The sequence below is a fragment of the Pantherophis guttatus genome, chromosome 2 (genome assembly GCF_059756535.1).
Source record: "Pantherophis guttatus breed Tessera chromosome 2, ASM5975653v1, whole genome shotgun sequence".
Classification (NCBI taxonomy): domain Eukaryota; kingdom Metazoa; phylum Chordata; class Lepidosauria; order Squamata; family Colubridae; genus Pantherophis; species Pantherophis guttatus.
Window position 1 is genome coordinate 192364924 of NC_142064.1, and position 26308 is coordinate 192391231.

General features: G+C 37.1%; 1 protein-coding gene across 4 annotated transcripts in view; it reads left to right on the plus strand.

Moving 5' to 3' along the window:
• The window catches only part of JADE2 (jade family PHD finger 2), a 214210-nt gene that overhangs the window by 126259 nt on the left and 61643 nt on the right, over positions 1 to 26308 (plus strand). For all 4 annotated transcript variants that reach the window (XM_034403960.3, XM_034403949.3, XM_034403944.2 and 1 more), the window contains exon 5: positions 3930 to 4099. In XM_034403960.3, the coding sequence (XP_034259851.1) occupies positions 3930 to 4099 (170 nt within the window). The remainder of the gene's footprint in view (positions 1 to 3929; positions 4100 to 26308) is intronic.

Here is a 26308-nt window from a genome sequence, read left to right on the forward strand (position 1 = left end):
CAATACCACTCCATTTTTATTGTATTTTATAAAACAACATTTTATCTAATTTTAATCCTTTGACCCTTATCCTCAAATCAGTTTACCTTAGGGTGTTTTTTTCCTCCCAGTTTACATATTACACAGATTTCTCTCAAAGGCATATTTTATTTAATCCATTTTCTAATATATTTTCCATTATATCTCCCTCTAATATTTAACTATCTTCCAGCTTATTCTATTTGATTAATTCTCAGCTTGATCCCCTCCAAAACACCAACTTTTTAGTTGATTTTAGAATAGTTCCTCAATCTCCTCCAACTCTCCTCCTATTTGTTTGACTGTTTCCAGCATTTTGTGGGCTGATTTCCAGCATAGTCTCCTCCTTAACTCCCTCCATTCTTTGGCTGATTTCCTGCATAGTCTCCTCCAACTCTCCTCCTATTTGTTTGGCTGTTTCCAGCATTTTATGGGCTGATCTCCAGCATAGTCTCCTCCTTGACTCCCTCCATTGTTTGTGATTACCAGCATAGTCTCCTCCAACTCTCCTCCTATTTGTTTGGCTGTTTCCAGCATGTTGAATTAATTTCCAATGTATTTCCACCAAGTCTCAAACTCTTATCTAGTTGGTATCCATCCCATACATTTTAACTGTAATATAATTATCTGTTTTATATCATTTTTCCATCCTGCTCTTTCAATTTAAATCTCAGTATATGTCATAATAGTCATCATTTCCAACTTGTATTACCTTAATTCAATCACTAGCATCTGTGTATCTTGTATTTTGTTCAATCAATCCTTATTCATCAGTTTAACATTTGTTTGCAAGTTAAAATTAAAACGTACTACATCAAACAGTACATTTTTTATTATTTTTATCCCCTTGATATCATCCACTATTTTAATAGCCACCTCTTATTTTCTACTTTTATTATTTCACAACCCTTCCTGTTTTTATCCAAAAATCATATATACCTAGGCTTTTAAACTTTATCATATATACATAGGCTTTTAAACTTTACATTTCAGTTAGTCACATTTAAATTTATCCACTTTAATTCTTCCTTTTCTTCCTTTTCCTCTCTGTCCAAAGTGCTCTATTTCAAGGTTCATCAGTTCAAAGTAAAGAATTTCTGTATGTCCCTTTAAAACTTTTAAAATGTCTGATCCAAGCGTAATGCATCAGCTTCCTGTCTTTGTTAACTACGCCACACCTAGTTTTGTCAGTCTCCATTGTTAAAATCCAAAATGTTCTTTCTTTCTTCTTTCTTAAAATCATCTGGGACAGAGTAGGAATCTCCAAAATCCTTATATCCAATATTAATTTCAAGTAATCCAAGGTAAAAAGCCAATTAACATGTTTCTTTTCCACCCAGAAAGGGAAATCTCTTTAATCCACTTCTCTGTTTAATCACTGCAGACTCCATGGCTATTTCTCTATCTTCATTAGCTTCATTTTCTTTTAGAGGCATTAATTCTCAGGAATATCCATTTCTCCTCTCCACTCCAGTTAAAGGCACAGTCAAATTTCAGAAATTTATTAATACCAAATCATCCAGTTTAAGTTTACTGCAACAAAATTCAATTTGGGTCTTTTACCCATTTTTTTTTTCCTTTTCAATCTTTAAGCCCCGCAGTCCAACAGCCGCTTTTAATTTTGGGGTCTTATTTTCCAATAATTCCAAATAGGTACGTTATTGCCTGGGTTGGTGTCACTCACCCGGCTTCTTGATTTTTGCTCTTTCTTCATCTTCTTCCTCCAGCACAATCCTTGTTCCCGGTTGCCGCAGTTTCAGGGCAGCCACAATGGCTGCCGTCCCGCTGCCGCCGGAGTGAAGGAGAAGCCTCCAGCCCCGAGGAACCCGCCCATTCCTCTCGGCCACCCAAGGCGTTCCTTCTTGTCCCCCTGTCCCTACAAGACGGGAGGTCCGCGGACCTATCGGCGGCAGCTTAGCAGAGGGGATTTGGCAGGGCTCAGCGGAGCTCGCCATTTCCCCGTCTGTGTCCCAGCAACGCCAACCGGAAGTCCAAATGTCTGCACAATTGTTTTGTGTATCTTATCCCTCTTCTAGCTCTTGGGACAATGGCCAGGATAAGATTTGAGGGCTACAGGGAAGAAGGTGATGTAGTGATATCACCATACACTTTAAGCTTTGCAGTAGTTTTTGTACAGCCAAAACCTTTAAAGATTCTGTCTAAAAGCAGTTTATTTGTTGCTGTATCTCAGTGGCTAATCTAACAGTGTTTTGGAGGGTTTTATAATCCTTCGGTGTTACCCGGGTTTGCAAAATAATTTACATGTTAAGGTAGTTTCAGTATCCGTAATCACACAAGCTAATTTAAAGAGCCATGGTGGTGCAGTGGTTAGAATGCAGTATTGCAGGCTAATTCTGCCAATTGCCAGCAATTCGATTTTCACTGGCTCAAGGTTGACTCAGCCTTCCATCCTTCCAAGGTTGGTAAAATGAGGATTGTTGGGAGCAATATGCTGCCTCTGTAAACCGCTTAGAGAGGGCTCTACAGCACTGTGAAATGGTATATAAGTCTAAGGGCTATTGCTATTAAGATGCTATTGGGTTACCTGCCTCTATGGAGTTCTGCTGAACTAACCTTATGATTAAACAATCTTCCTTTTTTAAAAAAACGCAAGCTATTTGGGTATAATTACAAGTATCAGATGACAATTCATTAGTTATATTCCAATAGGATTCTCTGGCTTTAGAAGCTTATAGGCTACTCCATTATTTGAGGTTATCTTGCAGTTGTTACAGGTTAAATGCTGGCTGTACTTTTTGATACAATAAACAAAATATTTGGTATAAAGTTACAGTGATGTATAATCAGATTACAGTTGAATGAAGGAATCTTTTTTGTTATCTGTTCTTTGAATAATAGCTGCTGAGCATCAGGCAAGTTTTGTTCTGAGTGACGAAAAAAAGCCATAGGTCATCTAATTTGCACACAATATCTGTGTTTATTGTAATAAGTGAGGTCTTGTTTGAGATTATCTACCAATTGAATCACTTAAACACTTAAACCATTTTTGTAATAGGGCCATGGGTGAAATAAGTACAACTTCAAGTGACCCTTCTTGTCATTCAGACAAGAAGGGTCATTTAAAGTTTTTCTTAACATACCTGGATATTAAATGATTTAATATTTAGGATATTATACCCTTTATTCTGGTGACTTCGGGTCTTTCAGAACATATTTCCTGATTGTGAAAAAAAGTCACTGACAGTAGTTTCAAGGCAGACTCTTAATTTTATGTGGCAATTCTTGATAGTTTACCAGAGATACAGAGTCAATAATGAACACCATTTTTATGTTGAGTGTAATTTGGCTTTTGCAATGTGATATTCTAAATACTTTCTTCCAGTGGTGAAATCCAATTTTTTTTTACTACCGGTTCTGTGGGCGTGGCTTGGTGGGCGTGGCAGGGGAAGGATACTGCAAAATCACCATTCCCACCCCACTCTGGGGGCAGCCAGAGGTGGTATTTGCCGGTTCTCTGAACTACTCAAAATTTCCGCTGCCGGTTCTCCGAACTGCTCAAAATTTCCGCTACCGGTTCCCCAGAACCTGCTGGATTTCACCCCTGCTTTCTTTATTCTAGTATATCAGGGTTGTACTGTAGGAGGAATAACTTTGAAAACATTTGTAAAAGGTCCTTTTATTATCTTCCTCAGTCTGATATTCTTGCATGTATTTTGAATCTCACCCACAGGATTTATTATATGCCTAAATTTCTCTACTCCAAAATGGTTGCTTTACATATTGGATAATGGAACTCAACACTTACTTTATTTAGTGTTTTTCCCTGCTAAATATGCATATTTATAATTTGTATGTGTATTGATAATTTCAATATACTTCCTACATGTTTCTAACAGACTTATTTCATTTCTAAACCTGTCTTTTACAACAAAGCTTGTTTTCTTCCATAGGATAATACCTCTGTTAGACCATTCTTCATCACAGACCTTTCCAAGGAACTTGTCCAGCTCTAAAAGTTCAGATTCTTCCAGAATATATTCCCAGAGAGTATGTCGCTATGATCTGGATGAAATTGATGCTTGCTGGTTGGAACTTTTCAACATGGAACTCAAAGAAATGGGTAGGTGTTCACAAATGAGTGGGTGTATGTTTTAATTTCTGATTTAAATTTTATCTCTTTTTATTCAAGCCAAACACTTTTTATCACTTTTTATTTGGCTAATGCTACATAACTAAGATTATATATATGAGAAATTTTAATGAACTGAAAATTGGGCAGCATACAAGTTTAATTCACCATCATCACCCAAGAAATAGTATGAGGGTATATCTGAGAGGATGAAGGATGAATAGATAGAAGTCCAGGTGGTGGTGTACTGGGCACTATATTTAGGCAGTTTTCTTTTTCACAAAATGGTTGACATATTGAAACATAAACAATAACAAAGCACCAATTTATTGGCATGCAACCTTCCATAGTCTTTACCCTTTGTGACAGAATATCTAACAGACCCTGGGAATGGAGAGAAGCTACCATGACTGTTAAAGGAAGAAGCAGGGCAGTTCCAGAAATGATTTCTTACTTGGGGAGGGCGGGGGGACATGAGAGACACATAAGAAAGCCTCAGAATAACTATGCGTTACTCACATTCGATATAAACTGAGCTGGAAAATGACTTTCACAGGCTGTCAAAGTTGTTTACATTACAGTACTAGCAATAAAGATTATTGGCTAGAAATTCAAATGATTTTTGTTCCCTGAGATTGCTGGCCATGCAGGGTTCCCTATTTATTATCCAATCTTATTTGGGTTGGGTTTCTTTCTGAAAAGGTGGAGGCTGAGTTTCTGCCATTCCTTTGATTTCGTCTTCATTTTTTAAGAATGGGACAGGGCAAGGGAGTCACACTGTTAACTAGAATTTTCCACAGCACAAGTGCCAATTATATTAACCATCTACAGTTGCAGCCCTGAAGAGAGTGCAAAGCAGAGTATCCACGAAGGGGTGAGAAAGGTGAGGGAAAAGTGCTGGATTTAAACTGGAGTGGGTATCAGAAGGGCTGCTCTCACATGGACAAAGGGCAGTTAGCCACACTAAATGGCTCCATTTCAGTCAAGCATCCAATCATGCCTTGGTGGATGTCTGGATAGCTTCTGCCAAGTTTAAACAGGAGAACCTGAGAAAGGGCATTTTGGGAAAGGTAGACAGTTCTGGAGGGCAGTACTTTTTACTAAGAAAGTTTAAAAAATAAGTCATGGGGGACAGAGAGACTGGCACAAAGAGTGGTGTCTTTGGGCATACTGACATCATTGGAAATACTGCTGTTAAATCATATTTTTCATATTTTTCCATTCTGTGGTAAAATTAAACTGTATTGTATTGTATTTAAGTTTTATATAACTGCCCTCTCTAAATAGTTCTGAGTAACCCATAACAATAAAGCTATAAAAGCATATTTTTTTAAAAAAACTAACAATCCTGCCCCTCCCATCAACCTTCCAGGTATCCCAACAACTCTCCATAGTGTCTGGGTAAAGAGCCAGGTTTTAGTGGTCTTTCTGAAAGGTGAGAGTTTAAGGGCCCTGCCAGGTTGTTGGGGGGAACAGTGTCTTCCATAAGGTGGGCCACTGAAAAAGCAGACTTCATAGGTCTGCGAGATGACAATATTGTGTGGAAGTGAATTGGAGCATCCTCATCCTCATCCTATCTATTCTATTGAAGCAGGCAGATACCCTAAGGAAATAAGTGGTCTCACACTTATCACATTGTGTTATTATGTTATTAATATAATGTAGTATTCATATCTTCCTGGGATTTTTCCAAGAAACAGTATAAACAAAGCAGAGGAATCCATTGGATTGCAGGGAGTATTAAAGGAATCTGATAGGGTCAAGTTAAGGTAAGGAAATTCCAGCCCATGTAGGATTCTAAGGTCTAGGCAGACAAGGTTGAGTCAAGAAGGTGGAAACTGTAGGAGGAAGAGAAATCCTGTGACTTTAACTGTAAACGTAAGCATATATCTCTGCATTTATTTATTATTATTTTTTGCTGCTTGAGAAATGTAACATTGAATAGAATTATGTTCTTTCTGGTTTTGGGCAAGACTATAGTAGCAAGGTCAGCACAATCCCAAAAATACAAATTTCCATATATGTTACCAAGGCAACATCACAGGTCAGAGCACAGGTTTTTATTATTATTATTATTATTATTATTATTATTATTATTATTATTATTATTATTCAATAGACACTTCAATGCCATGCAAATTGGAAATCTGATTCTGCCTTCAGAAACCCTTTTTTGTTTCCTTTTAGCCTCTTTTTCCACTGAGAAAGAAAAGTTGTTGAGTTCACCTCTGAGCTGTTCTTGTCTGCATTTGCACATACATCTCTGAACGATGCTCTAGCTGCCAATTCTTGCAAAGCTGCCTCGGCCATTTACCAAATATATCAAACAAAATCTGCAGGGAATCACACCACATCACAGTTTCAGAGCTGTTTCTTATTTTCATGGCTCAGCCTTGAAGGAATCCCTAGCATCCTTACTAAGCCAATCCCACAGTCATACTCCTTAGAAAAAGTGGCTTGAGGAAGTTGCCATTATGCACACATCACACTTGGTTGTATAAAGTATGATAAAATCTGTTTATGTATAATATATTTTTACTTCATGCACTATGATTCTATGCACATTTAGAACTAAGTAAATTCTACTGAAGACAGTAAGGGTTGCTTTCAAGAACATTCATGTACAGGTAGTTCTTGATATAGAACAGCAATTTGGATTGGAATTTCTGCCACTAAGTGATGCAGTTGTTGGGTGAAACATCATGTGACCACACCACTTAGTGACAGCAGTTCCAATAGTCCCAGTTGCAGTCATTAGGCCAGGACACTGCATTTGTTAGACCAGGACCTCATATTTTTCTTGCTCTACCCCATTTATCTTCGCTTCAATTTACCTAATCCACCTATCTCCCTCCCCCATCTCTGCCTTTTTTGTCCTTATTAATAAAATGTTTATTTAAACGTTCAGAAATCCAGAGAAAACTCTTTGTCATATGCTGACAATTAGCAACTCTGTACAGAAGAAAAAGTCAGTATAAAGAATTGCCAGTTGAACATTTAACTTGTTTGAAGGTTTTATTGGTAGGCAATAAAGACTGCATGCAAAAATGGTTCACAAATAATCTGGATCAAGTATTGAATTTTACTTGCATATAGTCAGTGTGAGCTTTTTTGCTATAATCAAAGACTGGGCTATAAATCTTCATTTATATTTGAAATTTGGATTTCTTCTAATCTTCATGTAATCCAATTTGTGTGTCATTATAAATAATATGTTTGGAATGGCTTGAAAAGAAAACCCTTCGTTGTTTGGCAGCACTGTCTATCTATTATATATCATATATATCATATCAGAATCTACCTATAGTCTGAAAGAGTCACCAATATATTTGGTGCTGACGGAAGGCAAGTATTGACAATGGGTATGTTGTAATATGAGGTGAACAGTGATGGAATTCAAATTTTTTTACTACCAGTTCTGGGGCGTGGCTTGGTGGGCGTGGCATGGGAAGGATACTGCAAAATCTCCATTCCACCCCACTCCAGGGGAACGATACTGCAAAATCTCCATTCCCACCCCACTTGGGGGCCAGCCAGAGGTGGTATTTGCCGGTTCTCTGAACTACTCAAAATTTCCGCTACCAGTTCTCCAGAACCCCTGGAGGTGAACTGCATATAGACTATTTTAAGTTACTTTTAAGTTTAAATGTTAACAAAGCAATTGTTTCATCTAGTTGTCTCAGAGAAATAAAGGAGAAAGACAAAAGAATTTCTGAACAAGAAAAGGGGTAGGTGGTGATAGAAAAATACATCATTTGCAGATTTCCCAGGTTTAATGGGATCTCACTTTAAGTGTGAAGAAGAAAAAGAATACACACATCAAAAAGGATATATTATACTGATATAGCCCCTTCCCTACTTATTCCTTAATAAAGCCTGTTGTTGTTTTTGTTAAAAAACCTGCTGGTCAAAATTTGAGAAAGTACTGGTTTGGGAAAGTCTTACTACAGATCTAATACAAGATAAATTAACTGATTAAGTCCTTCCAAATTCTGGTCCATTTTAAGACTCAGGCTGAGTTTTATTCAACATTTTGCAAGCTCCAGTGGCCAAGACCAAATAAATCACATTATGACTTCATATGTTATGTGAACTAGATCAAAAAGTCTTAGGCTGCAATCCAAATTCACTGGGACTTCCTGACTTACTTTTTTGTAGGAAAAGGATTCTGTAGGATTGCTTTGCTAAGTAGTTATTGGTGATGCCATTAGTCACCAGAGAAGAAATCTGTTTAAAATAGTTCCAGAGGGATACTCACAAGAAGCCATTGAACATAGATTAATTAATGGTGTCAGTGTGCTGTTGCTTCTTTCCTGTATAATCTAGTTTTGTAGCAAGAAAGTAATAAACATCCAACAAGAAAACTCAAGGGAGGCCAGAGCTTGAAAATACAAATAGCGGTTTGCCCTAGAATCCAGAGTCTCCAAAGGAGGCTCTTTAAAACGGACAACTGACTCAAGAAACTTGAGGAGCTAAATACACATAAAATAAACCACAGTAGTGCTGATGAAGGGAAACCATTAAGTCCTGTGAGGTTTATTTGATGGTAATAAAATAACTGGGCCACAGATTCAGCAAAAGATTTATAGTAGGTATATTGGCAATTCTAATACAGGGATTTAACAAGCAGGCTGTCCTGATCTTTTTTCCTTAAAAATCCACTTTTACTTAATAAGAGATTGTATACAATACCATGTACAATATTGATACAATACCATGATGCTATATATTAAGGTGGTATCTTTTCATATTTGATAAATTGTGATCCTTTAATTAGAAGGATACAGGGAAATGGAGACATTACAAGTTACACACTGGAGTTAGTCATGAAGGATGTAAAAAGGTTCTGTGACTATTGGACATTATCTTGAAAATTCATTGTTTAAATACAAATCAACTTGGCTAAATTTTTGGGTCAATCTTGAAACAGAATCAAAGGCCCTCACAACTTCTGTAATAATATTCAGCTGCCTGGTCCAAGGCTTGTTATGACATCAGAACAACTAATAACTCAGCAATAATTTGAGGGTAAAGATAGCTAAGTATCTCTAGATTATCTTGTATCTACAGAACCATTTGCTTAATTTATTATTGCATATGTATGGAAGGTAAGTTCTGTACCAACCACTTTTAAAACCATGCTTATATAATTCTGATTTCGATGTGATAAAACTTTGTTTCTGCAATCTGTATAAATTATACATATTGTACAACTCTACATAATTTATATTGCAGCATAACTTGCGTTTACCATGTGGTTATGGAAAGTAATTAGTTATTTTCCTACTCTTCCATATACGTATACCTCATACGTAATTCCAATCATATTTAAAGCAGTGGTGAAATCTAAAATTTGTTACTACCAGTTCTGTGGGCGTGGCTTGGTGAGGGGGTGGTAATGTGACTGGGTGGGCATGGTCTTTTTTTTTTTATTACTTTTAAAACCATTTTTTCTATAACCTCTTCAGCGAAGAGGTTGTAAAAAAATGCTTTCAAAAGGCTCTAACAAGCCCAGCTGAGTTGCCTCATCCGCAGAGGCTTTTTTAAAAAGCCTCAAGCCTCTGCCGATCAGGCAACTCAGCTTGGATGGTCAGAGGCATTTAAAAGAAAAAAAGGGTTTTTTTTCTTTTAAATGCCTCTGACCATCCAATCTGAGTCTTTTAAAAAGCTTCTGCCGATCAGGCAACTCAGCTTGGATGGTCAGAGGCATTTAAAAGAAAAAAAGGGTTTTTTCCTTTTAAAAGCCTTTGACGATCCCAGCTGAGCCGCGCGATCATCAGAGGCTTTTTTTTTTTTTTAACTTTTAAAAGCATTTTTTTGGCCGAAGAGGTTGTAGAAAAAATGCTTTTAAAAATAAAAAAAAAGCCTCTGATGATTGTGCAGCTCAGCTGGACATGGGGGGGGGACAGGGATTTTTGCTACCGGTTCTCCGAACCACCCGCCTCCATCACTACCAGATCGAGTGATCCGGTCCGAACTGGAAGCATTTCCTGATTTAAAGCCATAAGGATCAATAACAACTTCTCCTTAAAAATGAAAAGGGTGGTTTTCAGGGAGCTGAATTCTCCACCTAAACCATGTTGTACAGTTTCTTTGCTGCATTGCAATAGAATCACCACTTGCACCACTGTAACGAGCCTGATTATATTGGCTGATCATCTTTTAAAATTTATTTGTGGTTGAAATGTCCCCAAACTTAGCCGGTTTATATCCATAACTGTCACTGGTTCTCTTGTACAATATATTTCAGATTTTTGAGATGTGAGTTCCCTTCTCAATGTACTATATATTTTGGTACTCATAGTAGAGGCTTCCACACACTCGGTCTCCTTTCAGAAAGATACAGAAATGCTACCTGCCTATATTTGATGCTTTACATTGGAATCTGAGCCAAAAGAAAAGGCTGTTATATTGCTGAAGGCACAATAAGAGACATTTTGGGATAGGCCAGGCCATTTTTATATCTAGGTATTACTTTTGTAGGAGAAATTAGTATATCTTCTTTGGCTGAGTACATCTGTGTCTTTTGGTAGGAATGGGATAATGGATTGGTTTAAATAATAATGCTTATTTTCACAATCTTTAGCCAGCTTTAATTATGGGATATTTATTACTTGGAGAAAAAGAATTAAATCTTGATTAGATAGCTTTTTTTTTTTTTTTCATGAGCAGGTGAATTCCTGATCAGTTCATGGTGTTGGTATCAAATGATTAGAGACATTGTGATTAGCGTATTTATCTTAGGTTATTCAGATGGGAGGAGTGACAGAAAGACATTCCACATGTAGATTAATTGTCTGAAATGTAGTTTAGGATATCACACACACAGTAAAAGCTATATGTACATGACCTTTCTAATTAATTTTAGCACATGCTTGGTCCTTAGTTGTATCTGAACATCTATCATTGGTAGTCCATTAATGATTGTATTTCATGATTTGTATACATTAACATTGCTAATCAAGGTAGCTATTAAGCTATTTTGTCCCATTTATAGCTGTTTTTGCCACAGTTAATGACTCACCACAGTTGTTAAGTGACTTATGTGGTTCTTAAGCAAATCTGGTTAAACCCCCTCTCCCTTGTCTTTGCTTGTCAGAAGGTCACAAAAGATGATATCTGCAACACTACAGCTGTCATAGATATGTACTAGATGTCAAACATCTAAATTTTGATCATGTGACCATGGGAATGCTGCAACAATCATAAATGTGAAAAACAGTCACAAATCATTTTTGTCAGTGCCATTGTAGCTTCAAATGGCCACTAAACTATGGTTGTAAATCAAGGACTATATTTGTACAGTATACAATTTGCTTTGAAGGCAAAACTACTGAGATGACTGCATACTGAACCAGCTGAAGTCTGGTTGGTCATCTAGGGCAGATAGAACAAATTGCAGCAATCTAGGCAAAAAGTGACAAAGTTATATATGGTTATGTACAACACCACCTAATGCAGAAATGGTCCCAGTGGGCACATATAAGATGCAGTCATGCAAAGGCTCTTTTGGTCTTGGTCTTGAGTAGTTGAAAGTTCAGAAGACTCTCAAGTTGCCCACAGCTCAGTACAGGGAATATGACCCTGTTCAGAGCTAAAGGCAGAATATATCTGGATTGTAGCCATTCCATCTTGCTAAGGATTCATCTGAACCTTTATTTTCCTGCCCAGAACCTAATAGTCCTCAGTTGGTAGGAAAGGATCTAGATGTGCCTATCCCTGCTGCTTTTGAAAGAATCCCTGGCTATTTCTAGAAAGCATGAAATGGAAGAAAGAATGACATTCATTCGCAGCCAGCCAGCTGAGATGCCAAATAAGTGCAAACACAGATTCCACATCTTCCCAAAGGAGAGATCCTTTCTGTCATATACACAGAGAGATATCAAGATCCTCTGTTTCGATGGAAAAGTTTGGGCATACATCACAGGACTGAGGTTGAGAAAAGTGGGGATTAACATTGTTGCTCCAAAATTAAGTTTGGAATTTTCAGGAAAAAAGGGAAGTTCAGTTGGAGGAACATACACTGTAGCTACTAGTTGTAAAGGAAGAAGGAAGAAGTCTAGGAAATAATCTGCATTAGAACATTGATATTTATTTCCCCGTGCTATGCAAGTCTGCTTTCTTTTATTTCTCTGTACTAGTTTAGTATTTTGTGTACTTCAGCCTTTTGTGAATATCTCTGAATGGGAATGAAGAAATAATTTCCCTTTTGAAATTTTGTGATTTGGAACAATGATATGAAATTCCACTCCAATCTCTTTATAATATGTTTTTTTATTTATATTTTTATTCATAGTGGATCGTGCTTTTGGTCTGTTTGGAGCACTATAAACATTGGGGGTGGTTTTATTTTTATGTAATTTCCTTTTAAAGCTATTGTTTTTTTTATGATTTGAATAGTGTTCTGTTTTCTTCCTTTAACAGGAAATTTTGACTTTTAAATATCTTAGGTTAAAAAGTTATTCCAGATTATACTGGTTTCTAGTGAACTTGGTCTGCACTGCCAGGAATGGCTGAAGCCTCTAACCACACTTCTCGATGCTGTACTGCCAGGAGATGGTGGTACAGGAATTACGGGTTTTGGTTTTATTTTGTTTTTCATTTTAATCACCAGAAGCTAACACAGAGGGTGGGAACCATTTCTCTCAGACACTTCAAGGTTAAGTGCTAAATAGGCACCATCAAATATACCAAAGCAGAGTATCAAGCTTCAAAATCATTTTGCTGTTGCCATTATTATAGCATCTCAACTTGCCAACGAACTATGGGGAATGAGAGATAAAATATGGCCCAGACATCAAGATGTCTGTGTGAGAACCAAGGACACTTCAGCAGATGTTTACAAAAGCCAGAGAGACTTTCCCACAGCAATATCTGGACAAAGTATTGGACAATGTGACCTGAGCTAATTGGAAGGTGGAAGAACGTGAACTTTAATATGGGGCTTAGCACGGGAAAAATCTAGATCTGGTTTTGCCTTCAATCATGCGGAAGTGATGTAGTCAATCAAGTTTTGCATGAAGAAATTGGATCGTCTCGATGGTGCTTACTTTGATTGGGTTCGTCAGTCGAAACCTTGACACAGGTTGCCAATGAGTGAAGACTCAAAAGACCCAAGGCAGCAGAAGGCCTCTAGTCTTCCACCCTGCATGCTTCACCATGTTTCCTACAGCCACTTTGCCTTGGACTTCAATCTTTTACAAATCTAATCCTGGGAAATACCATATCAAACCAATGTATAGAAGTCTCTTCTAAGAAAAGATGCCCAGAGTATAAATGCAGTGGGGTTCTCAAATCCTGGTAATGTAGCCAATGCCATTTGTTTTGTTTTGTTGGTTTGCATATTTATGCAATTATAATATTTACAGTATTAAACGGATATATTTGCATGATGTTGCTGACCCAATTAGCCCTAGCATACAGGTAAAAAAAACATAGGAAGCAGCCTATTTGGCAACCTCCCAGCCATTTTTTTTCCTTGCAGATTTTAAAAAAATTGATATCTAGAGTGGTGCATTTGTGGTTGGTGCCATTGTGGGAGGGTGGGATGACATCTTTCCTCACCCACATTCTCTGGATTATGGGACAGGGAAAAGAAAGTAAAACAGGAGAAAAGAGTTGAGTTTGAATAACATATATGATTAGGTGGCTCAGGTGACGTTTCATTCCTTGATCGAGCCCCCTACTACACTGACTGGTCCTTAGCTATTTATGATATGCAACCTCCGCCCCAATGCAGTTCAGGGTGTCATGCAAACAAGGCAATTTTTTGCTGCTTCAGAGGGCCTTTCAGGAGCAAAGGTGAAGAGCAGTGATGGTAACCTTTAGCTGCTGAGGCAGCATTTGCTTTATTCATATATTTATTGGTCGCTGAAGGCTGCAGGGGATGTTGTATTTATAAAAATGTATTAGGGGAGGTTTATACAAAGTAGGAGAAAGAGAAAGAAAATCACAACTTTATCGCCACATTTGAGCCATACAGAGGCCATTACTATAGGACTAGAGGGATGTTTGCTGATCAAATTGACAAATAAATAAGCAGAGTCACATCAGAAAAAACGATCCGTTTTATATGGCTGTTTGAACAAACTTATAGAAATCACTGGAGAAATTCAAATTGATTAGATAGGGTCAGTGTTAGAGGAGGCCTGGCTGCAAATGTGGGGGTTTTGTTACAGGTGGCAAACTACATGTTGCCCTGGATTTGAGAATCATCTCAAACAATAACAAAAGAGGATCTTTTTAAGTGGGCCCCGTTACCTTCTGCATAGCCAAACCACGTAAGCCATCACTTTAATGTTTTCCCAATACCCAAGACGTAGAAGAGACAGGTGCTTCCTTGACAAGTTGTGGGAGAATTAAGCAGGTGGTTCTCTCCTTCACTGCATGGGTTTGGAGCTCCTTACTAGAGGAAACGGAAACAAGAAATGTTGCAGACCAATGCAGACCAACACAGGTAGCTGACTGGAGATCCAGAGGGAGCAGAGAACGACCTATGTTTCATTTCTTTTCATAGATGATACTAAACCAGCAATTTTTAAACCATGATTTGTAGAATATTTTTCCCTCAGAAGGGCCATGACTTTGCATTGAATTGTTTATGTTGTTTGTTTGTTTTTTAATTGTAAGTCTCCCAGATTTGTGCGTGATTGGGCACCAGATAAATCAAATTCATTCATTCATTTATAAATAAGCAAGCAAGCAAATAGGCTGTAGTGACCTTTCACATTACATGTGGATTCACAAGAGACTGTAAAGAAACACTTAACATAACCATAATGAAAATTTAGTGTGATGGTGAATACAGCTAATGTATAAGAGCCGAAATAAGGAGAGAGGCGTGAAAGCTGTCATTGATTACAATGGACTTTTCCTGCTCCAAAAGTACTAGCTTTTACATGGCATCCCATTGCTGTTGCTGCCACTCCTTCACGCTATTTGTCTCATCTCTGTCCTTGAAAGATAGTATGGGGAGCCACGAGGATACTTTGCTGGTGTCCCAACAACAAACCTGAGTTTACTCTATTTGCAGATTCCCAATGATACTTACAGCTATTCTGGAAAGTGAAGCACAAAGTGTTATTGCAAAGGCAAAGAGAGAGAGAGAGAATATTATAAATTAGCTTTTAAAAATGTGCCATTATCTTAAATTTAAGAAATAGCTGATGTTGGTGGGTGACATAAAGGATGATAATTGGTTCTTAAGTGCATTAGCAAGATAGGTTCATAATGAAATACTAGGGAGTTTCAGAGCACATTTTTGGCTCATATGCTAGTTGTTTTGATTCATTTATGGAGATGGGATTCATTGCTATGAGCATCTCAGAACACCATTCTGAGAAAAAAGATGAAAGCATTGTTATTCCCCTTTCCCTTGACTTCTAAAAAGAGCAAAATTAATATGCATGTGAAGGTAAGGGGAAAAATTAGAAGGCCCTCATTTTAAAAAAATAAGAGCCCTAGTTTTTAAAACAATGGTACTTACCAGCATAAGTAATTAATAAAATGTATTTTTACCTCTTAATTATGTTTGGAGAGAAATTTCACTGCTTTAAGAGGAAAATACTTTGACATTTAATATGAAGATCTCCGTACTGTATGTACTTTTATCATTCACTTTAATGTAAAGAAAAACTGGGAAGGAAATTAAGAGGGATTGCCAACATACAACTGCCTGCTTTATTTCACTAATAGTGAATTTGATTAAAGATCTGCCATGTTTAGATGATTTTGTTATGTAGTCATCAACTTTTATGCCACTAGCCTTCCGTTTCCCCAAATATGGATGGGCAAAGTGTTAGTCAAGAAAAGCACAAAACACTGTCAGTTTGGTACCTTTGTTTTGTGGTAAGCCATAAATCATAGGTGTCAAACTCGCTGCGTCACTTTGCCATCACATGATGTTTCGCGACAGTTTTCCCATTTGTGGAGCTGGGGTGGGTGCGGCCTGTGCCTGACGCATCCAGCCCACCGGCCACCAGTTTGACATCCCTGGAGAAACTATGTGGTGAGAATTACAGAAGCATGTTCTAAGACTAGAGAATGGGGAAAAAAAGATAGAAAGAAACTCAGACTTCCTGGGGTATAAGAGGGAGGGAAGAGAAAAGTTCAGATTTTGTAATTCTTGCCCATATCAGTAGAGTTACAGTATTTTTAGGAACTTTATTTCCTGACTTGCTCTTTCTCAAAGGGGTTGACATCATTCTTGAAAGCCTGGTTGTGTTTTCCCTTCCTTCTCTTAAACTCCAGGGTGTTAAGTTTGACAGGGAGTTTTCCCCATGTTTTTATAATTTTTGTCACATCATTTCTTCAAAGTCATATCGGTATCTATTCACACATTTAGAAGAAGTTGAATGCTTCTAACCAGCAATGTATTATAGTGAGCAAACCGAGTGGATTTACTGAAAATTGGCCTCAATGTTTGTCACTCGGGATTCATGATTTGTGATTTTTAGGGGACGCTTCAGAAATGTTCACTAAGCAGTCTTGTAAGCTTGTACAAAAGTTCATAATGTCAAAATCATATATCAAAGAAGCTTGCTTTTCTTTAGCAGAACTGTGTTTCTATTCTCTGTGGAAACATTTGTGTTATAATCAATCAACATACTTAGTAGCAAAAATACATCTGCCCAAAATTCAGAGAAAACCATCTTGTTTTGTTTTGGAGAGATAAAGATGGAGGTTAAGTCTTACAGTATTTAAACTTTGCAAACACAATGTAAATGTTGATAGATTTTCACATTGCCTTATTATGTGGGTGGGGGGGGCAGTGTTCAGAAGGAATTACTGTGTTAAGAGCCTTGGTGGCACAGCAGACTAAAGTGCTGTTAAGTAGCACCAGCTGCCTGCAATTACTGCAAGTTCGAATCTCACCAGGCTCAAGGTTGACTCAGCCTTCCATCCTTTCGAGGTAGGTAAAATGAGGACCCGGTTTGTCGGGGCAATAAGCTGACTTTGTATAAAAAAGAATACAGCTTGAGGGGGCCCGAAAGCCCTACTAAGCAGGTATATACAAAAGTATGAAGGCTATTGCTTAACGCATTGTAAGCCGCTCTGAGTCTCTGGAGAAGGGCAGCATATAAATTGAACCAATAAATAAATAAATAAATATATCTCCATGCCTTACCAAGTGGATCATTATCAGGATATGTTAAATATATGTAAGCAATGATTATTATATTACAGGTAGAACATTCATGCATGTATGTGTGTGTGCACGCACACACACACATAGAGAGAAAGAGAGAGATTTTAGTCTATTATTCCATATTTTTTTTCTTCCAAAAATGTTTGTATCTTATACTTTGTGATTTGTACAAGCAAAATAAAAGGCTTAGAGAAGAAATATCTTTTATATAAATATAAATACACACACACACACACACACACACACACACACTTCTGAACCATTATCAAATAATCAAATAATTTTTAGACACATACAAACATACACTAGAAAAAAGGAAAAGGTTTGTATGTTATGTCTCTGCTTATAAGATGGCCAATGAGCTTAAAATTACTGCTTAAGAATTATTTTATTCTGCTTGATATACTCCACAGAGTGAAAAAGGTCCAGGTTTCAGTAAATGGATTTCAGCTGAAGTGCAATTCAATTGAAAATAAGTTTTAGTGATTGTACAACATGGCTGATGTTAATATTTCTCCCTATCTTACCAAGTGGATCATTATCAGGACACTTAGAAAGTAAGAAGTGTGTGTTTAAAATGAAAGTGTTAATTTTTTTTACTAGGGGAGTAAGACATTCTAGGTGGTACTGTAGATGCAGAAAAGTGATAGATGTAGACCTAGAAAATTTGCTAACATGTAAAATGAATGGACATTTTTCAATTTCAGTGGAAACCCTATTTTTACTCAGTGACATGCAATGTGATGGGAGTCAAAATCTAGGTGTGACATTGCAATTTCAACCCCACCTCTCTTATACATGCATTGAAATTGCATGCATGAATAAAAGGAATAGGGCATGGGTTCTACCCCTTTGCAGATTTTGATGCACACATGAGCGCACATACATACACACGCACCGTACCTTGCCTGATGCTAGGCTGAAGTCATGAGCAGTGAAAAGGTTTTTATTATGATTATTTTTTTTAATAGAAGGGATTGCTTTCTGGCCCTGGAAACACTGAAGTGTAAAGAGTTTGTAAAGCAAACTGCAAGCCTTGAATTCATATCTGTTGTGCTTACATCCCTTGGATGCTTTGGTATGTTTCCTTAGCTTGTCATTCTTTTTCATACAGCCAGTGAATAATATTACCGTAAAAGGTTCTTTTAATATTATTAAATCTCTGCTGGGGCTCCCACAGAGAAGGGAGGGCTTTCTCTGTGGGAGCCCCAGCCCTGTGGAATGAACTGCCCCCGGAAATATGTAAGATCCCCGACCTCCGGGTATTTCGCTGTGCACTGAAGACCCTGTTGTTCCGCCAGGCCGAGCTATCGACATCATAATTTTAAATTGGGGTATTTTAAATTTCTGGGGTTTTAAATGGAGCCAAATTTATTTAATAATTTTAATTTTAATTTAAAATAATTTTAAATTTTAAATTGATGTTTGTCTTGTGTTTTTAAATAGGCTGTACACCGCCCTGAGTCCTTCAGGAGAAGGGCGATATAGAAATAAAATTATTATTATTATTATTATTATTATTATTATTATTATTATTATTATTATTTAGTGTTTCTCAGAAACAATCATGACAAGTGGGAAATACTGGGCAAAGCCCCACTTGAAATTTAACAGAGATAAATGCAAAGTTTTATGTTTGGGTTGGAAAACAAATCAAAGGTAAGTTTAAGACAGAGGGAGATCTCCTAGATAGCAATACATGTAATGTGTGTGTGTGGGGGGGGGGATCTGGGTGTCTTGATGTACATTCACAAGCTGAATATGAGCTACAATGTGATGCAGTTGCAAAAAAAAAAAGTAAGTGCAATCAATCCTAGATCATGTTGCTAGTAGTATCAAGCTCAAAAGAAATTGCCATTCCTCTCCATTCTACAATGGCCAGAGTGTACCTAACATTCCAGGTTCAGTTTGGGGCACTGCATTTTAGAAAGAACACTGACAAATTGGAGCATGTCTAAATTGAGACTAAGATTATAAAGGGCCTAAAAGGAAAGTTTTAGAACGAGCAGGTAGATCCTTTGGCTATGTCATCCTGAAAAAGAGAAGGCACCCGGGAAATGGGAAAGCTGTCTTTTAATAGTCTTTCATCTGCAGGATGTTATGAAGAAGTCAAGGTAACATTGATGCAGAAGACAGGACAAGTAGCAATGGATTTAAATTAAAAGGAAATTAATTTCGATTAATTATCAGGGGGAGAAACTTGGAACGGTAACGTTTATTCACTACGGATTGTCCTAGGAGCTAGTGAACTGGACATGTTTAAGAAGAAGCTGACTATTGATAGATTCATGCTTTAGGCGGTGGATTGGATTTGATGATCTCTAAGAATTCCTTACATTCTCTTGTTTCTGTGAAAATGGTTGGCACATTTTCTCTGGTGTAAATAAACTGGGGATTCTAATACTAGCCAGTGGTAAAGAATGATTATTACAATTCACTACAGTTTATACGCCACCAATCCCAACAAGTCTCTGTGCATCTTACAAAATAATAAAAAGGTTAATGGGAAAGAATGGGAAAGCCAATAGCAGCGGCATCCAGATCCATAGAGAAAGGTCCCCCTCATCACAAATGTATTCCCAAGGCTAGCCAGGTTTTAATAGCTTTTCAAGAAACCAGTGGGCTGGGAGACAGTCTGATCTTGGGGGAGAGATGCCCAGCTATCAAGTGAGAAATTAGTGGTTTTGCAAGATCTACTGATTAATAGTTTCCTCGTACCTCTGATTAGAAGACGGTAAAAGTAGCAACTATTTCCATTATGTCTCATTTTGTAGAAGAACAGATATAAATGATTGACTAGCGATCGATAGCAGGTTTTCTTAGGGAATGTCATGACTATTGTTTCTGTGATAATGCCTTTTCTTCATATTAATCTAATTATACATTCCTTTGTCACTGTGTCCCAGATTGTGATCTCACTTCTACAGAAATGAGTCCAGATCTGTTTCAGGAGACTTGCTGGGGGCCACTTATATTTACATAATGCTTTTTCTCTACTGTTCAAAAGTAAAAAGCTGCTGAGCATTAACAATTTTACAAATGGCTCTTGCTTTCTATTTAAAGACATTCCCGTACATAAAAATGAAGGTCAAAACACTTGAAGGCCAGAGAAAGCTCCCCTGCTAAATGTTATCAAAAGGCAGCAATTCTGCTCATGTTGGGTTTTTTTTTACCTACCTTTATGAATAGGGATAACTTTATATGATACTAAGGCAAATAAATGGAGTAAAAATAGAAAAAGTATTTTATCCTTAGGTCCTGTGGTTGAGTGATCCATAAACCATTAATTGTTTTGTTCCTATCCAGTGTATTTGTCGCTACAAAGGCTCTGGGGTACTTCTGAATTGAACCTGGTACCTCATTACAGTAGTAGTATAATTACACACAAATGGAAGGTGAGTGTAGGTGTAAAAGGGAGGAAAAAATAGCCATTTAACCCACAAGCCTAAATTGCTGAGGATAACACCATCCATAAGTCATCTTGTGTAATTTTTGCTTAGTGCTTAAAAACTTAATGAGACTCAGGCCTTCTGCTGAATAATAACACCTTCAGAATGAAGGGAAATTAGAAGATGGAAATTTTTCATTTATCCCTTTCGTATGTAGATTCACTTGGGCAGTATGTCTAACAATGAAAAATTTATGAGCTTCCTAAATTATGGGGAATAAGCTGTAACAGAAGGTGTATGGTAGGATAGAATTGCAGGTATGAGAAGTTTAATTCCTCTTAGAATGAAATACCAATCCTTCTGGGTCTTTTGTGATCTTTGCAGGAAATAGAGGTGAGTTTTTTTTCTTTCTCTGAGAATCTTTTCTATACCTTCCTAACTTTTTCACTTTGACTCTGCAACACAAGTAGAAAAATAAAGATTATTAAATTCAGCTGTAAATTGCACTTAAGTTTATTTTAGTCATTTTGATTGCTTTGTTTCTACATGCCCCAGTTCAAATCCTTCACAAAATCTTTCTGCCATTATTTCTTTAGAGAATCAAAAGGGCCATTTGGGCCATCAAGTCCAATGCCTTGTTCAGAGTAAGAATCCAAGTTAAAGCTTCTTAGATGGACAGTTGTACAGCATTGCCTCTGGAAAAACTCATCACCTTCCTAGGTAGCTACTTTCGGACTGCTCTTACTGGTAACTCACACTGAACTAAATTACTAAACATCATGTCATGAAATGTTTAGACAAATGGTTTACTGAACTCAAGATATATTATGTTTGTAATAATCTCACAATCTATTAAAAAAGCTTCCAACTAAAAAGTGAGATAAAGTTAAGCAAGATTTGTTTTTATCCTACTGCCTCTTCTTCAGGATTTCTCAAAGATAAAAGTTCGTCCATTCTAGTTCCTTTGGTACTTTAGGTTGCAGTTCATTTGACTCCAGAGAGTTAAACTCATTCAAGTAAATAAATTGTCTTCTAAATCCTAATTTTTTCAATGCTTCTGACTGTATTCTTATGGAAAGAGATTATCCATTATCAATTTGTCATTTATGGAAGATGGTCATATTGAGTCTTCCTCTGAGATACCAACTTATATGTAGAGTCAGTGTACCATAGAAGACAGCTGGGAAGCCTTTGGCTTGTAAATACAGTAGTACTTGTCATTAATTGGCTTGAGTACCAAAAACGATGAGTACCAAACAAATTTTTCCCATAAGGAATAATGTATTAGTCATGAGGCAACCGATACTGACAGGTTGTAGCTTGTTTGTCAAGTAGCAAACAAATGGCGAGTACTGGTACAAAATTTTCAGGTCAAAATGTTTCAAGTACCAAATTCATTGAGTTTTAAAGCAATCAAGTACCAAGGTGCCACTGTATAGTCCAGTCTTCCAGTCCTTGCCATCCAGCTAAAGAATTTCGGGGAATACCCCTTCCTCATAAACCCACCAGTACTGCTCTCTCACCAGGAAGCAGTCATTTCAAGGTGCCAGTAGCACCTTCAAGTTATACTTTCTCAAGTATCAGTTCTCTCTCCCCTTTGCCTAAGATGAAAAGCTAATAGATTGAGACAGAAATATCACTAGAATATAGGGTAAAAAATACAGATAAAAATTTCCCTGTCCATTTGTGTCTGACTCTAGGATGCGGTGCTGATCTCCGTTTTTTGGCTGAGGGAGCCAGCATTGTCCAAAGACATTTTCCATGCTCATGTGGCCATCATGGCTATACGCCAAAGGCACATGAAACTCAGTTACTTCTCACTGAAGTGGTACCATTAATCTACTTGCATTTGCATGCTGTTGAACTGCTTGGTGGGCAAGGGCAAGGAATGGGACCTCACCTCATTGTGTGGCGCTTAGGTATTGAACCTGGCCTGTCCACTTTCCAGCTGACAAGCTGGAAAGTGGACAGGCCAGGTTCAATACCTAAGCTGACAAGCTCAGCTTCTTTAACCACTGAGCCATTGCACCCCTAAGATAGGGAAGACTAAGATAATTCCACAGAATGATTCCCAGGAGATTGAACCAGCTTTCACATCAGGGCATATATTGATGCTGCCTTCAAAATAATTTTGAAGTTCTGTGCCAAATTAAAAGGATGCTTTAAGGGATTGTTTACAAAGATTATAAATTATACCTTTGTCCACGGAAGAAAGGTCATCTCTTTAGATCAGCATAAATAGTCAATGATTCTTATCTTTCCCCCTCCTTGGAATGATGCTGGAACAATATGTTATTTTGAGCCAGAGAGTGTACCTGTTGAAGGACAAAGCATGTTGTACTGCTACATCCAATATAGGCAAATAGTTAGGATCATATTAGTAAAATTATTTTCTAAAAGGTGATACCTGCACTGTTTCAAAGCTTCGATACCAAATTTGGTTTCCTAAATGTTTGTCGGCAATAAAACTGCTACAGTCAAGCTTCTCTGCATGTTGTGGTCTAATCATTCTAGCCTTTTAAAGAATTCTGGTTTGGAATTGTGTTAGCTAAATCCCAGACCAAAAGAGACAGGCAAGGTGCCATACCACCCCAGATCTTTGTGTAATTTTTTTTTTTTTAAAGAGCAAGTTTCATAAAGAAGTTGGTACCTTTGCCCAAGGTCCAACTATATTGTGGGTGGTGGGGTTTTGTATTGTTTTTTGTTTTAGTTTAAAAAAAGAAATCCTTCACCAAGAACAGCCAGATGTTGTAATAAGAATAGGCCCTGATAGCTAGAGTTATCTTTTTTCAGTGCAATTTTAACTCTCCCTTCTCCTTCTTTCTTGTAAAAACTCACCCATTCCCAGAGAGTTATCTAAGCTCTTTCACAAGCTGCAAAAACAAATGGATAACCTTTCATAAATTTATTTTCTTTCCAATTTCAGGTTTTTCAAAAAGTTAATGTTGTTGGCAAGAAGAAGAAGATAAAGATAGAAAAGAAAGGATGAATGAAAGAAAAGTACTAGAGACTATGGTCCCAGTTCTTATGGAATTGTGTGTGAGGTAGATAAGAATAATAGCTACAAAACAAAGAGAATAGGCAGTTTGTGCTGCTACTTCCAACCACTGCAGTCCCTATTTCAGTTAGGAAAAATTAGCATGCTTCCTTCCTTTCAGTTGCTTGAACTTCTTTTAATTGTTTATTTATACCATGTATCTATTGCTTTTTAATAAAATACCAAACAGCTATGATGCAAGCTCAGTTCCATCAAGTTAGCTAAATTACCATATTTCAAAGTCTTTGTTTCTTTGTTTGTTTACTAAATATTTGAATGCGCCATCAGCAATAAACCTCTCTTTATGCAAATTTGTCTTTCAAGACGGATATGTAGTGCTAAAAGATTGTCTTCCCTTCCATAGAACCAGTAATCCTCTTGGAAAGCCAGACTGTTTAAATATAAATTTTACTGAAGAATTGTTTTAATGAGATAAATATAGAAAAGAAACAGAGAAAATAGAGAAAAACAGTGAATAAATAAAAAAAAATTTAAAAGATTATAAAGAAGCAATTTCTTATCTTTTTATAGAAGTTATAAATGCAATTATATTTTAGAGGATATATTTTACTCTTTCTAAGGTTACACCATAATTCCTTCTTTCCATAAGATATTTTTTCTTCTATTGTTCAAACCCATAGATCACAAGTTCATTTTTCTTTCTTTTTTTCAGCAAAAAGTCCATAAGGATATCAAGTCACTGATAAATGTAGTTATTGATCTTTCTCTAATCAAGTTAATTTAGCCACTGCTTCTAGTTCTGTCGTCTTCAACACACATTTATCTGTTGGGGGTATTTCAGAATTTGAAAGCCAGATTTTTGCGGGCCAAATAAAACCTTAGATCCTTTCAGGGAGTCTACTCAAGATTAATACTACTTGATTGAGTTGTATTATTTATGTATTACTTACCTACCTACTCACTCATTCTCCCGGAATTATTTTTTTAGCAGTCCAACAACATTCCTGGAGGCACTACATTCCCCCCAGGAATTCTTGAAAGAGAATGTTTGAAGTGGCAGCTTTGGCTCTCCCCTCATCAGAATCAGCGGAGGAAAATGCTCTGCCTCCTTTTGTTTATATTCAGCTTCTTCCATGAAATGTTTTATAATTATCTCCCTCAGGCAAATATTGATTTGAGTATCTATAGCCGGTAAGATTGTGTGAGATATATAAAGATAGAGCAGCTGAGAGTCCAAAACAGAAAGTGAATGGGCGCAGGGTGAGGGAAATTTTCCTCATAAACTGTCTCTCCAATTTGTAGTTTGATGGACAGAGAGTAGGATCTCATCATAATAGCCAGGATGCTTTCTCAAGTGCTACAAATCCATAGAGGTTTCTGTTTCTTACATATAGGAGGAGGCGTTGGGCAGGAAACTGACACTGGGAGGATGAACAAGCACTAAATAATCAATTCAGCACCATGTTAATGGAATGGAATGGAATGGAATGGAATGGAATGGAATAGAATAGAATAGAATAGAATAGAATAGAATAGAATAGAATAGAATAGAATAGAATAGAATAGAATAGAATAGAATTCTTTATTGGCCAAGTGACAGATAAGGAATTTTGTCTTTGGTGCATATGCTTTCAGTGTACATAAAGAAAAACAAAATACATTAATCAAGAATCATAAGATACAACACTTAGTGATAGTCATAGGTTACTAATAAGCATTCAAATCGTACTAGGAAACAAATAAAACAATATAAATTGTAAAGATACAATCAATATTGTTATAGTCATAAGTGCGAAAAGATAGGTACTCGGAAGGATGAGAAGAATAATAGTAATACAGTCTTAATAAATAAGTTTGACTGTGTTGTGGGAATTAGTTGTTTAGCAGAGTGATGACATTCAGGGGGAAAACTGTCCTTGTGTCTAGTTGTTCTGGTGTGCAGTGCCCTATAGTGTCGTTTTGAGGTAGAAGTTGAAACAATTTATGTCCAGGATGTGAGAGGTCTGTAGATATTTTCACAGTATACAGGTCTCATGACTCATGCAGTATACAGGTCCTCAATGGAAGGCAGGTTGGTAGCGATTGTTTTTTCTGCAGTTCTAATTATCCGTTGAAGTCTGTGTCTGTCTTGTTTTGTTGCAGAGCCAAACCAGACAGTTATAGAGGTGCAGATGACAGACTCAATAATTCCTCTGTAGAACTGAATCAGCTGCTCCTTTGGCAGTTTGAGCTTTCTGAGTTGGCGCGGAAAGAACATTCTTTGTTGTGTTTTTTTGATGACATTTTTGATGTTAGGTATCCATTTTAAGTCTTGAGATATGATAGAACCTATAAACTTGAAGGTCTCTACTGTTGATACTGTGTTGTCTAGTATTGTAAGAGGTGGTAGTATAGGAGGGTTTCTCCTAAAATCTACCATTTCTACAGTTTTGAGTATATTTAGTTCAAGATTGTTCTGACTGCACCACAAGGCTAGTTCAATCTCCCATCTGAATGCAGATTCATCGTTGTCTCAAATGAGACCAATCACTGTTGTATTATCTGCAAACTTCAGTATTTTAACAGAGGGATCTTTTGAGATGCAGTTGTTGGTGTATAGGGAGAAGAGAAGTGAAGAGAGCACACAGCCCTGGGGGGCTTCTGTGCTAATTTTACAGGTATCTGAT